The following is a 17,862-nucleotide window of genomic DNA, read 5'->3' as shown; positions in this document are numbered from 1 at the left end:
TAAAAGATGTCATGTTTTCCTGAAATTTTTTATGAATTATTTTGTGTCTTAATGGCACTCCTGGAATAAAAATTCCAATATCTTGAGTTTTACTAAAAAGATTTTAGTCATTTCTTTAAAAAAGACTTGAAAAACCTTCAAAGCCGTCGATAAATTAATATTTGCAAAATTTTGACTACTAGAACCCAAAATATTGGCGTGCCAATAAGAGACAAATTATTTTGTCTTTTACAGGCACCCCTGGAACAAAAATTTAATTTTTTCGATTTTAAGTGAATGGATTTTAGTCATTTTTTTAAAAAAGACTTGAGGAACCTTCAAAGCAGTCGATAAATTAAAATTTGCAAAATTTTGACTACTAGAACCCGAAATATTGGCGTGCCAATAAGAGACAAATTATTTTGTCTTTTATAGGCACTCCTGGAACAAAAATTCAATTTTTTCGATTTTTAGTGAATGGATTTTAGTCATTTTTTTAAAAAAGACTTGAAAAATCTTCAGAGTAGCCGACAAATTAATATTTGCAAAATTTTAACTACTAGAACACAAAATATTGGCGTGCCAATAAGAGACAAATTATGTTGTCTTTTATAAGCACTCCTGGAACAAAAATTCAATTTTTTCGATTTGTAGTGAATGGATTTTAGTCAGTTTTTAAAAAAAGACTTGAAAAACCTTCAAAGCAGTCGATAAATTAATATTTGCAAAATTTTGACCACTAGAACCCAAAATATTGGCTTGCCAATAAGAGACAAATTATTTTGTCTTTTACAGGCACTCCTGGAACAAAAATTCAATTTTTTCGATTTTTAGCGAACGGATTTTAGTCATTTTTTTAAAAAAGACTTGAAAAACCTTTAAAGCAGTCGATAAATTAATATTTGCAAAATTTTGACTACTAGAACCCAAAATATTGGCGTGCCAATAAGAGACAAATTATTTTGTCTTTTACAGGCACTCCTGGAATAAAAATTCAATTTTTTCGATTTTTAGTGAATGGATTTTAGTCATTTTTTTAAAAAAGACTTGAAAAACCTTTAAAGCAGTCGATAAATTAATATTTGCAAAATTTTGACTACTAGAACCCAAAATATTGGCGTGCCGATAAGAGACAAATTATTTTGTCTTTTACAGGCACTCCTGGAACAAAAATTCAATTTCTTCGATTTTTAGTGAATGGATTTTAGTCATTTTTTTAAAAAAGACTTGAAAAACCTTCAGAGCAGTCGATAAATTAATATTTGCAAAATTTTGACTACTAGAACTCAAAATATTGGCGTGCCAATAAGAGACAAATTATTTTGTCTTTTACAGGCACTTCTGGAACAAAAATTCAATTTTTGCGATTTTTAGTGAATGGATTTTAGTCATTTTTTTAAAAAAGACTTGAAAAACCTTTAAAGTAGCCGATAAATTAATATTTGCAAAATTTTGACTACTAGAAGCCAAAATATTGGCGTGCCAATAAGAGACGAATTGTGTTGTCATTTACAGGCACTCCTGGAATAAAAATTCAATTTTTTTCGATTTTTAGTGAATGGATTTTAGTCATTTTTTTAAAAAAGACTTGAAAAACCTTCAAAGCAATCGATAAATTAATATTTGCAAAATTTTGACTGCTAGAACCCAAAATATTGGCGTGCCAATAAGAGACAAATTATGTTGTCTTTTACAGGCACTTCTGTAATAAAAATTCAATTTTTTCGATTTTTAGTGAATGCATTTTAGTCATTTTTTTTAAGAAAGACTATAAGACTTTTCGCCGTAGGTCAATATAAGGAATTAGGACATTGTCGTTGTCCCGATAGGCAGCAATTTTCAATTTCAATTACACCTTGAGTACAAAAATTAGTGTGTTTTATTTACTAAATAAAGAAAGCACGACTTAACGGCGTTACTGACGCACAAATTATAAAGATATTCTATACTTACAGAAATAAATTACGTGCTTTGGCATATCTCTTCATTTTTCTTAAAAATGTTAACATGCTTATCTGCAAATAAGTCTAATTTAATAATTTTTCCATCTGTTTTTCTTTATTTTTTATTTTACATTATTTTACACACACAAAAGGCCTTAAGTTCATCATTTCTGAATTGTAGCTTCAAAAAGCGAAGACCTTGATTAACCAATTAGAGGTAAATTATTTTGTTTCTTAGTGGCACTCCTGGAACAAAAATTCCAATATCTTGACTTTTAGTAAATAGATTTTAGTCATTTTTTTAAAAAAGACTTGAAAAACTTTCAGAGCAGTCGATAAATTAATATTTGCAAAATTTTGACTGCTAGAACCCAAAATATTGGCGTGCCAATAAGAGACAAATTATTTTGTCTTTTACAGGCACTTCTGTAACAAAAATTCAATTTTTTCGATTTTTAGTAAACGGATTTTAGTCATTTTTTTAAAAAAGACTTGAAAAACCTTCAAAGCAGTCAATAAATTAATATTTGCAAAATTTTGACTGCTAGAAGCCAAAATATTGGCGTGCCAATAAGAGACAAATTGTTTTGTCTTTTACAGGCACTCCTGGAATAAAAATTCAATTTTTTCGATTTCTAGTGAATGGATTTTAGTCATTTTTTTTTAAAAAGACTTGAAAAACCTTTAAAGCAGTCGATAAATTAATATTTGCAAAATTTTGACTACTAGAACCCAAAATAGTGGCGTGCCAATAAGAGACAAATTATGTTGTCTTTTACAGGCACTCCTGGAACAAAAATTCAATTTTTTCGATTTTTAGTGGATGGATTTTAGTCATTTTTTTAAAAAAGACTTGAAAAACCTTCAAAGCAGTCGATAAATTAATATTTGCAAAATTTTGACTACTAGAAGCCAAAATATTGGCGTGCTAATAAGAGACAAATTATTTTGTCTTTTACAGGCACTCCTGGAACAAAAATTCAATTTTTTCGATTTTTAGTGAATGGATTTTAGTCATTTTTTAAAAAAAGACTTGAAAAACCTTCAAAGCAGTCGATAAATTAATATTTGCAAGATTTTGACTACTAGAACCCAAAATATTGGCGTGCCAGTAAGAGACAAATTATTTTGTCTTTACAGGTACTCCTGGAACAAAAATTCAACTTTTTCGATTTTTAGTGGATGTTAATTGTGTGTATGTTAGTAATGTTAATAATGTGGGTATTTTTGTCTTTTCAAGGCACTCTTCAAATATCTCAGAGAGAAAAGGGAGAAAATGAGTCAGTTCAAAGAAAGATCAATAAGGAAGGAAGATGGTTGACAAAAACTGTCAATAATCCCTCTTCGTTACACAGTCACGTGACTTAATAAATGTTTATTGACAGATGACAGTTGGAACACATTGACAAATGATTAGTGACAGATGATGTTTATGATCTGTCGTCAATACAAATTATACGCCTAATTATTAAAACGAGTCCTTATTAAGGTTATCAGTAGCATTGTTATCTTAAGAGGGATTCTTACTACATGACAACCCACTTGAAAACTTTACTTTGTTTATTTAATAAATCATTAACGGACGTTCTCTTTTTATTTAAGCTTATAAGATCAGTTTGGTCCTTAAAAATGGAATTCGTAATTAATATATATGCTTTAATGTGTAAAAGCTATTGAAATTTCTCTCTGTATCCGTATCAACCGTTTTTGGCAATTATGACTTTGACATATGTAATTTCGTTCGGAGTACTTACGAGGTCCTTTCTTAACGTGTCTAAGGTTCACAAATGACAAATTGACATGACAGAAATGTATTTTTTTTGCAGAAACCTTGATCGTGAATTATAGGAAGTAGAAAAAGTAATAAAATAGTTAGTTGTCTCTCTTTTGACTTTTTATGAATATACACAGAATTCTCCAGATCCTGTTTTACCGTGTTTAAAGGTTACAAATAACAGAAATTACTTTTGTCTATTGTAACGTTGACAGAGGACAGCTGATGTTGACCAATGACTTACTGAATACTTACCAGGTCCTCTCTTAGAGTGTCTTAAGTTCACAAATGACATTTGACAGTTACGACGTTGACAGATATTTATTTTTGCCAGGGACTTTGTTCTTTAATACAGGGACTAGAGAGAGAGAAAAAAAATTGCTTATTGTCTATTTTTTGACGTTTTATGAATATAAACAAAATTTCTGAGCTCCTCTTTTACCACGTACACAGTTGACAAATAACAGAAATGTGTTTTGAAAACGATGACGTTGACAGAAGACAGCTGACGTTGACTAATGACAGCTGTCCAAAGTAATTTCTTTCAGAGCACTCGCGAGATCCTCTTTTACCATGTCTAAAGTTCACAAATGACAAGTTTTGGTGCTTCTTTAATAACCTCTTTCTATATTAAAGAAAAGTCTTAATTCAACCTCCTAATTGTTGATGGCGCTTTCTGCTTTTCTGACTACGACGTGTAGAGCAGTTTCAATAAACCGCCCTTTGATGTACGCATGCTGATTGAGTTTGTTTGTCAGGCACAAAGTAACACACGAGTCTATATACTCCAAAGGGGGTTGCAAAATAGGATTTCGAGGACAACTCAACACACAGCTTACGAGGTCCTCTATTACCTTGTACAGTCTATTAATGACATTCGACAGTTATGACATTGACAGAGGACAAGTGATTTTGACAATTGTCAAATATAGAAATGTATAATCTCTTCTAGAAACCTTGATCTTGAGTTATAGGGAGTAGGGAAGGGAATAGAATCATTTCAGTTTCGTGTTTGTGACCCAAGTAATAGAATCCTTTGTTGTCTGTTTTTTGACGTTTTGTAAAAGTTAATAGAATTCTCCAGATCCTCTGTTACCTTGTCTTAAGTCTACAAGTAACATTTGATAATTATGACATTGACAGAGGATAGCTGACTTTGTCAATTGCCAAATATAGGTGCCATTATTATTTAATACCTCAAGTAGGGAGGGTAATAAAACGGTCCGTTGTCTCTTTGTTGGCGTTTTATAAATATAAACAGAATTCTCCGGGTTCTCTCTCACCTTATTCAAAGTTTACAAACAACAGAACTGAAGTTTGACAATTATGACGTTGATGAGGGAACAGCTGACGTAGAGCAATTGCAGCTGGCAAATGTAATTTTGTTCGAAGTGCTTACGAGGTCCTCTATTACCTTGTACAGTCTATTAATGACATTCGACAGTTATGACATTGACAGAGGACAACTGATTTTGATATTTGGTAAATATAGAAATGTAATCTCTTCTAGAAATCTTAGTCTTGAGTTATAGGGAGTAAGGAAAGTAAAAGAATCGTTTGTTGTCTTGTTTTTTGACGTTTTGTAAATGTTAATAGAATTCTCCAGATCCTCTCTTACCATGTTTTAGGTTTACAAATAACATTTGATAATTATGACATTGACAGAGGATAGCTGACTTTGTCAATAATTGCCAAATATAGGTGCCATTATTATTTAATACCTCAAGTAGGGAGGGTAATAAAACGGTCCGTTGTCTCTTTGTTGGCGTTTTATAAATACAAACAGAATTCGCCGGGTTCTCTCTTACCTTGTTCAAAGTCTACGAACAACAGAACTGACGTTTGACAACTATGACGTTGATGAGGGAACAGCTGACGTAGAGCAATTGCAGCTGGCAAATGTAATTTTGTTCGAAGTGCTTACCAGGTTCTCTATTACCTTGTAGAGTCTATTAATGACATCCGACAGTTACGACATTGACAGAGGACAAGTGATTTTGACAATTGCCAAATATAGAAATGTAATCTCTTCTAGAAATCTTAGTCTTGAGTTATAGGTAGTGGGGAAGGTAATAGAATCATTTGTTGTCTTGTTTTTTGACATTTTAGAAAAATTATTGGAATTCTCCAGATCCTCTGTTACCTTGTCTTAAGTCTACAAGTAACATTTGATAATTATGACATTGACAGAGGATAGCTGACTTTGTCAATTGCCAAATATAGGTGCCATTATTATTCAATACCTCAAGTAGCGAGGGTAATAAAACGGTCCGTTGTCTCTTTGTTGACGTTTTATGAATATAAACAGAATTCTTCGGGTTCTCTCTTACCTTGTTCAAAGTTTACAAACAACAGAACTGACGTTTGACAATTATGACGTTGATGAGGAAGCAGCTGACGTAGAGCAATTGCAGCTCGCAACTGTAATTTTGTTCGAAGTGCTTACCAGGTTCTCTATTACCTTGTAAAGTCTATTAATGACATTCGACAGTTATGACATTGACAGAGGACAACTGATTTTGATATTTGCTAAATATAGAAATGTAATCTCTTCTAGAAATCTTAGTCTTGAGTTATAGGTAGTGGGGAAGGTAATAGAATCGTTTGTTGTCTTGTTTTTTGACATTTTAGAAAAATTATTAGAATTCTCCAGATCCTCTGTTACCTTGTCTTCAGTCTACAAGTAACATTTGATAATTATGACATTGACAGAGGATAGCTGACTTTGTCAATTGCCAAATATAGGTGCCATTATTATTCAATACCTCAAGTAGGGAGGGTAATAAAACGGTCCGTTGTCTCTTTGTTGGCGTTTTATAAATATAAACAGAATTCTTCGGGTTCTCTCTTACCTTGTTCAAAGTTTACAAACAACAGAACTGATGTTTGACAATTATGACGTTGATGAGGAAGCAGCTGACGTAGAGCAATTGCAGCTGGCAATTGTAATTTTGTTCGAGGTGCTTACCAGGTTCTCTATTACCTTGTAAAGTCTATTAATGACATTCGACAGTTATGACATTGACAGAGGACAACTGATTTTGATATTTGCTAAATATAGAAATGTAATCTCTTCTAGAAATCTTAGTCTTGAGTTATAGGTAGTGGGGAAGGTAATAGAATCGTTTGTTGTCTTGTTTTTTGACGTTTTGTAAAAGTTAATAGAATTCTCCAGATCCTCTCTTACCATGTTTTAGGTTTACAAATAACATTTGATAATTATGACATTGACAGAGGATAGCTGACTTTGTCAATAATTGCCAAATATAGGTGCCATTATTATTTAATACCTCAAGTAGGGAGGGTAATAAAATGGTCCGTTGTCTCTTTGTTGACGTTTTATGAATATAAACAGAATTTTTCTGGGTTCTCTCTTACCTTGTTCAAAGTTTACAAACAACAGAACTGACGTTTGACAACTATGACGTTGATGAGGGAACAGCTGACGTTGAGCAATGGCAGCTGGCAAATGTAATTTTGTTCGAAGTGCTTACGAGGTCCTCTATTACCTTGTACAGTCTATTAATAACATTCGACAGTTATGACATTGACAGAGGACAAGTGATTTTGATAATTGCCAAATATAGAAATGTAATCTCTTCTAGAAACCTTAGTCTTGAGTTATAGGTAGTGGGGAAGGTAATAGAATCGTTTGTTGTCTGTTTTTTGACGTTTTAGAAAAATTATTAGAATTCTCCAGATCCTCCGTTACCTTGTCTTAAGTCTACAAGTAACATTTGATAATTATGACATTGACAGAGGATAGCTGACTTTGTCAATTGGCAAATGGCAAATATAGGTGCCATTATTATTCAATACCTCAAGTAGCGAGGGTAATAAAACGGTCCACTGTCTCTTTGTTGACGTTTTATGAATATAAACAGAATTCTTCGGGTTCTCTCTTACCTTGTTCAAAGTTTACAAACAACAGAACTGACGTTTGACAATTATGACGTTGATGAGGAAGCAGCTGACGTAGAGCAATTGCAGCTGGCAACTGTAATTTTGTTCGAAGTGCTTACCAGGTTCTCTATTACCTTGTAAAGTCTATTAATGACATTCGACAGTTATGACATTGACAGAGGACAACTGATTTTGGTAATTGCCAAATATAGAAATGTAATCTCTTCTAGAAATCTTAGTCTTGAGTTACAGGTAGTGGGGAAGGTAATAGAATCGTTTGGTCTTATTTATTGACATTTTAGAAAAATTATTAGAATTCTCCAGATCCTCTGTTACCTTGTCTTAAGTCTACAAGTAACATTTGATAATTATGACATTGACAGAGGATAGGTGACTTTGTCAATTGCCACATATAGGTGCCATTATTATTCAATACCTCAAGTAGCCAGGGTAATAAAACGGTCCGTTGTCTCTTTGTTGACGTTTTATAAATATAAACAGAATTCGTCGGGTTCTCTCTTACCTTTTTCAAAATTTACAAACAACAGAACTGACTTTTGACAACTATGACGTTGATGAGGGAACAGCTGACGTTGAGCAATGACAGCTGGCAAATATAATTGTTTCCACAGTGCTAACGAGATCCTCTCTTACTGTGTCTAAGCTTCACATATGACATTGACAGAGGACCATTGCCAGATAGAAAGGTGTAATTTCTTCCCGAAATTTTGACACAACAAACGATTCTATTACCCCCTCAAGTCCTTTATAATTCAGCGACAATGTCTCTGGAAGAAATTACATCTGCCATTTGCCTCTGTCAACGTCATAATTGTCAAAGTCATGACATTTGACATTTGCATTATGTTTGAAGTATAAAGACTAGGGAAGATAATAGAACAGTTTTTTGTCGTTTTTTAACGTTCCAGATACAACTCATTGATTAACTAATATCGATTAACAGGAATGATTTTCGACAGCTATGACAGCGTTGACACAGGGCAGCTGACTTTGACAAATGACATCTGACATTGACAGTTGTTAAGACGAGTCTTTATTAAGGTTATCTTAAGAGGGATTCTTATTACACGACAACCCACTTGAAAATTTCACTTTGTTTATTTAATAAATCATTAACGGACGTTCTGTTTTCGTTTAAGCTTACAGGATCAATTCGTAATTAATATATGCTTTTATGTGTAAAAGCTGTTGAGATTTTTCTCTGTATCAACTGTTTCTGACAGCACCTAAATCGTTTTCAATTTCACATTATAAAAACGTCAACCGAATTGCATTGATTGAGAACCGTGAATAATTTTTTCTTTTCTCTAAGGGTTTCGTCAGTAAAAAGTTTTCCTATATATAAATTTATTTTAACAAAACAGACAGACCTTATGATCATATAATATTCAAGCAAACATTGAAAAAAATGTTATCGTTTTTCTCCGCTTAAGCCCTCTCGGCAGTTTGGAAACGGCGGCTTTTTTTCTCCTTGGAAAACCCCTTTTTCGTTTTAAACCTACGCAAATCATATACAATGAACATATTTTCTTTATTAAATCGTTTTGCCGTCATATATCTCAATCGATTCTCGCGATCTTATATCTGTCCTTGTTCCACTCGTTTTACAAGACGTAAACTGACGAAGGGCAACGTAGGCTCTTAAAAAAGTGATTTAATACAGCTTTAGTTTAGGCTTAACGAAAATGGTGAAAGCTCTTGAGCAAATCATTTTTTTCCCAAAAAAAATTGCCAAAGTTTGACATTTTTATTACTTTCTCAACCATTGAAAATGGTGTCCTATAAGGTGGAAAAAGTCTTAAAAACAGCCTCCAGTTTAATTAATTCTCATGATCATATGCCCATCCTTGTTCCACTTATTGTAAATGATCTGAAATGACTCATTCATTACCTGTAGAAGTTGCTATTTTGTCGAGTAAAGTAAGTACTTGACGGATTTTTTTTCAGGGTATCGTACATATCTCGTCGGAATCTATCGGAAACGCGGGAAAAGTCGGTGGTCAGTTGCGAGTATGTCTTCGAACGGTGAGAAGCTGGCCCTTGTTTTGGAACAAGAACATTTTCAAAAACGAAGAAAGCGCAGACGAGTGTGGATTCATGAAATATGCCGAAGGAGAAGTGTTTTTGGGAAATATGCACATTTGTTTCCAGACTTAATGAATGACGAGAAAAAATTCTTTAATTACTTCAGAATGACACGTATTAAACTCCATTCCTTATTAGAATCCATAACTGAAGAAAAGTGTCTATCTCGCAAATCTGTTGGAGCAGAAGAAAGGCTTTTTTTTAATTCTAGTAACGAATAAGGTATCCCTTGTTTTTAGAATTCAGCCTTTTCTTCGTCGTTTTCAGATAACTGCGTTTCATCTATTACCTCTTTTTGATTGTTGCACTGCTTACAACCGCATTGGTCAAAACATTTTAGGCCCCCTTTAATACAGGTGCATTTTGAATTGATGCAATTCTTATCCGAGCAGCACAAGTTCAACCCTTGCCTGATAAATTCGGGCACTGGTTGTTGCTTTGAAAAGACTGGATTCCAGTATACGTTTTCCAGGATCCAACCATTATATTCAGGATCATTATTAGAGCCCAACTTTGCTACGTTACACCAGATTCTTAGCTGGTGCACACACCTAAAATTGTATGATAAAAATAATAAAATAAAAGTTTGTGTTAATAATTTAAATGATTTACTCACCTAAGAAAATGCTGATAAAAGGCCGCGTTAGTTGGTGGCTTATTGATCGTTGTAGCCATACGCAAGCGTAATTCATTAAGTGTTGTTATATTTTTATTATTATTTTTATATATCAACAACACATATTTTGTAGCCAGCTCCAATGCGTTATCCTCTGGAAGAAGGGGTGTTATTGCCAAATCTTTGAGTGTAAGAAGATTCTTCTTTAAGATGTCAAATGCGGTCCTTTTCCCAACTTTATAAAATGCACAAGTTGTGTCACATCCAGTTAAGCAGTGCATGGACAAAAAACAGGAACAAATTTCTTGACCTAGAATTTCAACAACCATATTTATTGAAACATATCGTCGTTTCGCACCGTGTCCCAATTCGATCAATAATTCAACTGATTTTAATGCAGTCAAAGAGCAATGAGAAATGAATCAATAAAATGAACACATCTGTATCTATAGATTTTATCAGAATTCGTTGACTATATTGCGATTCGTACACTGTATGTAAAATCATCCGTGTATCAGCTTCTTCTTGATTGCTATATAAGTCCTTCAAATATTGCTCAGGAATGTTTTTGGTCAACAAAATAACTTTTTCATGGTCTTCAAATCCTTCAGCAATTATTAAAGCCTCACCGTTTAAAAGATTTGTGGAGCTCTTTAAAGTCAGATATTCGGTAAAGAATATTAACAACGATCTTTTATTGCGGACTGATTTTAACAGATATCGAAATGCACCAACTTTTCTTGATCCAATTATATTAAATTGTGCTACATCAGATTCTCCACGTCTAATTCTTTCAGCTGATTTAATGGAAGAAATTTTGTAAGTATCAAAAACTATGGTGATGCGTAGTACCTGACATTCTCGAGCAAAGTCCAAAATTTTCTTCAAAAAAACTTTTCCAAAGTCGTTAAACGTTTCGAACTGTTTTTCATTCATTCCCTGAATTGTAGCCATTGCATCTATTATTAAAGACTGTACTACAGGAACTTTTTCCGATGTATTAGATAAATCTACAATTTTTTAGCAAGATCCGATTTATTTATTTTCCGCATCGAACCATCTTCATGGAACATAGCTAATGGTACTAGGGTTAATTCATGTGAGAATATCTCATGTGAGAAATCAATAACGGGAAAATTTTGACTGTTAGAACTCAAGGTATAAGTAAGATGCCAATAAGAGACAAACTTTTTCCTTTTGGAATAAAATGTCCATTTTCTTCCGACTTTTAGTTATTAAATTTTAGTTATTTTTATAGAAAAGACCAGAAAAGTCTTCAAAGTAGTCAATAAAACAATAATAACGAAATTTTTACTACTAGAATTCAAGATATTGGCGGGCCAATAAGAGACAAATTATTTTTTTTCTTACAGGCACTCCTGGAACAAAAAATCAAATTTTTTGACTTTTAGTAAATGAATTTCAAGCATTTTTTCAGAAAATACTAAAAAAGCCATAAATCAATAATTTCAAAATCTTGACTACTAGAACTCAAGATATTATTGTGTCAATAAGGGACAAATTATTTTATTTTTTACAGGCACTCGTGGAATGAAAATTCAATTGTCTTGACATTCAATGAATAAATTCCAATCATTTCTTCAGAAAAGAGATGGCCATAAATTAATAATTGAAAAAATGCTGATTTTAAAAAATTGAAAATATTGGGGTGCCAATAAGGGACAAATGTTTTTTTTCGCACTGGCACTCCTGGGATGAAATTTCAATGTTCTGGGCTTTTAGCTAGTGGATTTTAGTCATTTCTTTACAAAAGACTAAAAAAATCTTCAGAATAATCCATAAATCAATAATCGCAAAATTTTGACATTTTCCTTCTTGAAAAAATTACTGTGGTTATTATTAAGTAAGAAAAAAATGTGAATTTTGTTGTAAATTTCTTCGTCAAAAAAAATTCCTAGACAAACACGAAATTTGATCCTCAACTGCGACAACAGAGGGAAGTAAGCTGTAAAAAACAAAATTTTAGACTTATTTTCTTAATAAAAACAGTGTTTTTCTTACTATAGCAAAAAAGGGTTTTTTCCAGAGAATGGTGGAAGAAGTAGTCTTTATTGTGTCACTGAAGGGCAAACAGGGGCAGTTATAAGACTAAAACAAATCCATAAACACAAATAAAAAAACACACTTCCTCACAGTAAAAACTGCAAACAATTTAGACGAATACAGGCCAAATTCTAAATTCACCACTTTCATAAAAGGGGAAAAAGGAAAACCAGCAAAACCCATCAAATAATAATGACCTCACCTGACCTCCCTCCCAACTATTAAAGGTGATAGACCCATCCTTAAAGATTTCTTTAAAAACACGTCAAAAGTAATACAAAAACAGCCCATAAATTTATCTGGGTACGGCCCCGTAATTCTCAAAATCAGTGGGATAGAGAGAGATACACAATTACTTGCACAGCCTAAAGTAGGAATCGCCAGAACGCAGATGTTTTATCTTTGTTTAATAGACTGGCTAAAAAGAGGTGACAAGTCTGTGAGTGCTGGGAGTGTTTAAAATATTTTGTAACATGCTTGGATTTTAGTCCGCGGTCAATTTTTTGATATTATTTTCTTTCTAAAAATGGACATTTTCGAAAGAAAAATAAAAAATAGTACATGCGGTTTTACGTATATTTAAAATGATTTCATAGATAAACTATATAAAATCTTACCATTTAAACATGTATATCATGCGACAATAAATACGACATAGGCGCACGGACTAGTTAGTGCGGCATCTGCGACACATCAAAGATTCTAATAGATCTCTGAATTGGACTTTATCAGTTAGATTAAAATCTAGAGAATTTTTTTTCTGGCATACTCACAGTACGAGGTAGCGTTATTGCTGGTGTACAAACAGGCTCTTCGCAACTTTTCGCTTAGATTTCTCTTGGCCGGATAAAGACTGCATAACTCAGCCCTAAAGTCCTCTCAGGTTCGCTGTAACGGCTTCCAAGTCGACAACCAGTCCCTTGCTTCTCCAGCCAACCCACTCGAACCTCTGGCAAGTAACTCATGATCAGACCACTTAAAAGTTTCATCCAATTTTTCCAATTCGTTACACCACCTTACCGCACCGTCATCGTCATTTCCCGGTTTAAACGTCGGAATGTCCACTAACGGCGACACAGCACTTTTGTTTACATCTCTAAGCGCTTTTAGAGAGTCGGTTAAAATTTTCGCGAATTCTTCCATAATTCTTGTATCCACAAGACGCGTTTAAGTTTTTCTTTTATTTTACTGATTTAAAGCCGTCCACGAAAACAATATCGAACAATAAGTGGTACTTTTAGTAAGCCGATCCCACTTCTGATGTAAGAAAACACCGAGTTTTAATTAAATTATGATTTAATAAAACGAAAAATCTTTAAATAAAACAGAACAAATTTCTCTTCAGAAATAATGCGTCGCAGACGCTGTCTAAGATTCGAATGTCCCCTTTTCTTTTTTAATAGCAAAACTCTTACTTAAAACTAACACAAACACTCCGCATCCATAAATCGTCATCATAAAGTGTCCCATAATGTCAAATAAATAAGGCTAATGGCTCGGGTGACGATTTCATGAAGAGGGCCCTATTGAGTTTCGAATCTAGCTGGTCTGGCACGGAATATATTCTCACATATATTTATTCAACGATTATTTAGGAAATTTTTTTTGGTATATTTATCAACCGTATATGGTCAAAGTATATTTATTAAACTATAGAATATACGTATATGACATACCTTTCGGCATTTAAACAAAATGACATGGGACTGGGAGATATCTGGTTTTTAAACTCGATTTTTTGGATTAAAAAAAATTGTTCCTCCGTCAATTTCGAAACCATTAAGCAAAAACCGAACGTTGGGGAGCGAAAATACAATCAGGAAACAAGGCATTTCCGTCGCGTTTCCAGTTTACGAATGTTTATCTAACCCCCTGGTAGTTACTCTGTGTATTTCCGGATTGAATTTAACGAGATTGAGTAAATATTACGTTCACCGAAAAAAAAAACAGCATTTTTAGATTCACGAGTGGAGGCATGTTTGCAGAGAGGAGCTCTACTAAATGAGCTTTTAATTCCTTCAAAGCCTCAAGGGAAAAAAAACAATGAATTTTAACCCTCAGGTGGTTTAAATTAAAGAAAAACAAAGGATTTTTTCCTCTTCCTTGCCTAACCGCCTAATTTGACGGGTCAGGCCTAAGTAATCCCGAAATAAATCAAACTTAAAGGGGTTGTGTGCTTGGAAAATATTTTTTAATTCTGATTTATTTTGGATCTTACTTTCACAATTGGGGTGGGTATTAAGACCGACGATGCTGATACGTGCCACGAATTTAAAAGGGCCAATTATTTTTTTCTTTCTTCTCGATACATAATGAAATCCTTGATTCGTTTTTGAATTTGAGCGACAAGGATAGAGGTATATACAGTCGATGACGTGGCATATGTCTCACTTTAACTCTTACTTTAACTTTCAGGAAAGTGAGTTAAGAATTTCCAACGTTATTCGCCTACGAACTGGCAATAGTCTTATATCGTAAAATTAGGAAAATGTCTAAGTATCTACTACTGTTTACAGCATTGAGTAGAGAGGGTAATACAATGTCTTACTGTCTATTTTTTGACGTTTGATGAATATGAATAGAATTCTTCAGATCCTCTTTTACCTTGTTCAATGTTCATAACTGACATTTGACAATTATGACATTTATAGAGAAGAGCTGATTGTGACAATCGCCAGATATACAAATGTAATTTCTTCCAGAGACCTTGATCTTTAATTATAGGAAATAGAGTTTCAATATATTTAGAATTCCTTATATCCTCTTTTACTGCGTTCAAAGTTCACGAATAACAGAAATGACTTCTGACAATTTTGACGTTGACCAATGACAGCTGGCAAATACAATTTGTTCCAGAGCACTTATGATGTCCTTTCTTACCTTGTCTAAGGTTTACTAATGACATTCGTTAATTATGACATTGACAGAGGACAGCTGATTATGACAAATGCCAGATATAGAGATTTAACTTCTTCCAAAGACATTGTTGTTGAATTACAAGCAGTTGTGGGGGTAATAGAATCCCTTGTTTGTTAATGTTTTATGAATATATAAATAGAATTCTCAAGACCCTCTCTTGCCGTGTTTAGAGTTCACAAGAAATAGAAATAACTTTTAAATTTGTTCTGGAGAATTTACGAGATCCTCACTTACCGTGTCTAAAGTTCACAAATGACACTTGTCAATTATGACATGAACAGAGGGCAGCTGCCTAGGACAATTGCCGAATATAGAAATGTAATTAGTTCTAGAAACCTTGTTCTTGAGTTATAGAGAGTAGAGAAGGTTGTCTGAAGAATCGTTTGTTATCTGTTTTTTGACGTTTAATAAATATAAACAGATTCCCTCTTACCTTGTTCAAAATTTACAAATAACAGAAATGACTTTTGACAATTATGACGTTGATGTGGGAACAAGTGACGTTGAGCAATGACAGATGACAAATATAAATGTTTTGAATTGTCATATAATTATTATGATATGTTTTTGAATTTGAGCGACAAGGATAGAGGTATATACAATGGATGAGGTGGCCATATGTCGGTCTGCCATGAATAATAATGCTCTCACTTTAATTTTCTGGAAAGTGAGTTAGGAATTTTCGATGAGATACATTTTACCTTTCTCGTTATACGTCTACGAACTGACAATAGTCTTATATCCTAAAATTAGGAAAATAATTATCCAGTAACTCTAAGTATCCACTACTTTTTGCAGCATTGTGTAGAGAGGGTAATAAAATGTCTTACTGTCTCTTTTTTGACGTTTAATGAATATGAATATAATTCTTCAGATCCTCTCTTACCTTGTTCAATGTTCATAAATAATAGAAATGACTTTTGACGTTAACCAATGGCAAATGTAATTATTATAGTATTATAGTTATCTGTTTTTTGACGTTTAATAAATATAAACAGATTCCCTCTTACCTTGTTCAAAATTTACAAATAACAGAAATGACTTTTGACAATTATGACGTTGATGTGGGAACAAGTGACGTTGAGCAATGACAGATGGCAAATATAATTGTTTCCAGAGTGCTCACTTATGACATTTGATAATTATGACATTGACAGAGGACAATTGCCACATATAGAGATGTCATTTTTTATAGAACAGTTTGTTGTAATTTTTTAACGTTCCAGACATAACTTTTGCTTAACTAAGATCGTTGCTATGACGTTGACACAGGTCAGCTGACTTTGACAAATGACATTGACAGTTTCCAAATTTGATTTTTTCTATTCTGCTTTCTGCTTAAACGCACTTTCTTGACTCAGCAAAAAAAAAAAATAAAAGAACCTGATCCCTTCGACACTTTAGGGAAAAGTTACTTCAACAATATATAGGGATATTTTGCAATATACATGTAAATGATGACCTGACAAGATTTTCGACTTAGGCAGCGATTTATAAACTTTCTTTTTATGTTCAGTAGCACTGGCGGGCCGATAAAGAAAACGGCCTTATTGAGTCTATTTTCGCATGAAATAAGACGTGTCTGGGGGGAAAAAAATGTATATATACTTTGCCAATCGTATATTAGATCACTTTAGGGTGAAAAATATCATTTCTTTAACTTTGATATACGTTTTTTGACGATGAATAAATTTGATATATCGATATGTAAGAACTGTCAAAGTCAACGTCATCCCTGCGTTAGATTTTAGAAGTCCCTCTCTTTTCGTGTCCAAGCTACCCACAAAGTAGTATGAAATTTGACAGTCGTGTTGTTGACAGTTGACAATCAGTATCTGCCCAGCTGTCACTGTCATGTAACTCTTACAGTAAAAAAAACAAATTTCAAGAGTAGTCACTGCCAATACTTACGAAATTTTTGTTTCACCTTGTCATCGCATGCAATATCCGAATTTCTCTCTTACCCTACCCGAACTTCACACGTGAAAGACATTTGACAGGGATGACATTTGACAGTTACGCATGTTAAGGTGCATTTTCACGTTTAAAACCTTTCGGCGACTGACAACGACTTGATTAAACGATAAAAGTGTCAAAACTAACCGCGGACGTTCTGTTACAGGGCCCTCGTCACTCGAAAAAGATGAATCCTTCAATCCCAAACGGGACATTAGTCAACGACGACCCAGTTTCCCAAATCGGCCGGCAGAACAGTTCGGAGTTATTAAGCGACAACATGTTAAGTGAAACTGGTAATGTCAGTGCCGTTTTACGGACCGAAAGTGTTTTCGAGAGTCAACTGATGGTGCCCCTCTATGTGGTAATTTTTCTCCTGTCTATAGTGGGAAACACGCTGGTTTTATTTACTCTCTCCAAGAATAAAAGAATGAGAACCGTTACTAATGTGTATCTGTTAAATTTGGTAAGTAACTCATGTCATTCCTTGTTTGTTGCACCACAAGGGTCTTATTGGTAAAAAAATCACTCACACGTCTTTTTAGGTTATCAAAAACGAATTTTTGCTATCGAACAAACATGTGCAATAACTGCGAATCACT

The 17,862-nt window shown here is 33.5% G+C and overlaps 1 protein-coding gene across 1 annotated transcript in view; it reads left to right on the top strand.

Annotated features, from left to right (window-relative positions):
- The window catches only part of LOC126741472 (cholecystokinin receptor type A-like), a 116,099-nt gene that overhangs the window by 56,591 nt on the left and 41,646 nt on the right, over positions 1–17,862 (top strand). The window contains exon 2 of the mRNA XM_050447886.1: positions 17,427–17,726. Within this exon, the coding sequence (XP_050303843.1) occupies positions 17,448–17,726 (279 nt within the window). The 5' untranslated portion in view covers positions 17,427–17,447. The remainder of the gene's footprint in view (positions 1–17,426; positions 17,727–17,862) is intronic.

Source organism: Anthonomus grandis, chromosome 10 (assembly GCF_022605725.1).
Source record: "Anthonomus grandis grandis chromosome 10, icAntGran1.3, whole genome shotgun sequence".
In the NCBI taxonomy this organism is placed as follows: domain Eukaryota; kingdom Metazoa; phylum Arthropoda; class Insecta; order Coleoptera; family Curculionidae; genus Anthonomus; species Anthonomus grandis.
Note: the sequence above shows the minus strand (reverse complement) of the source record. Positions and strands in the feature narration are given on the sequence as shown.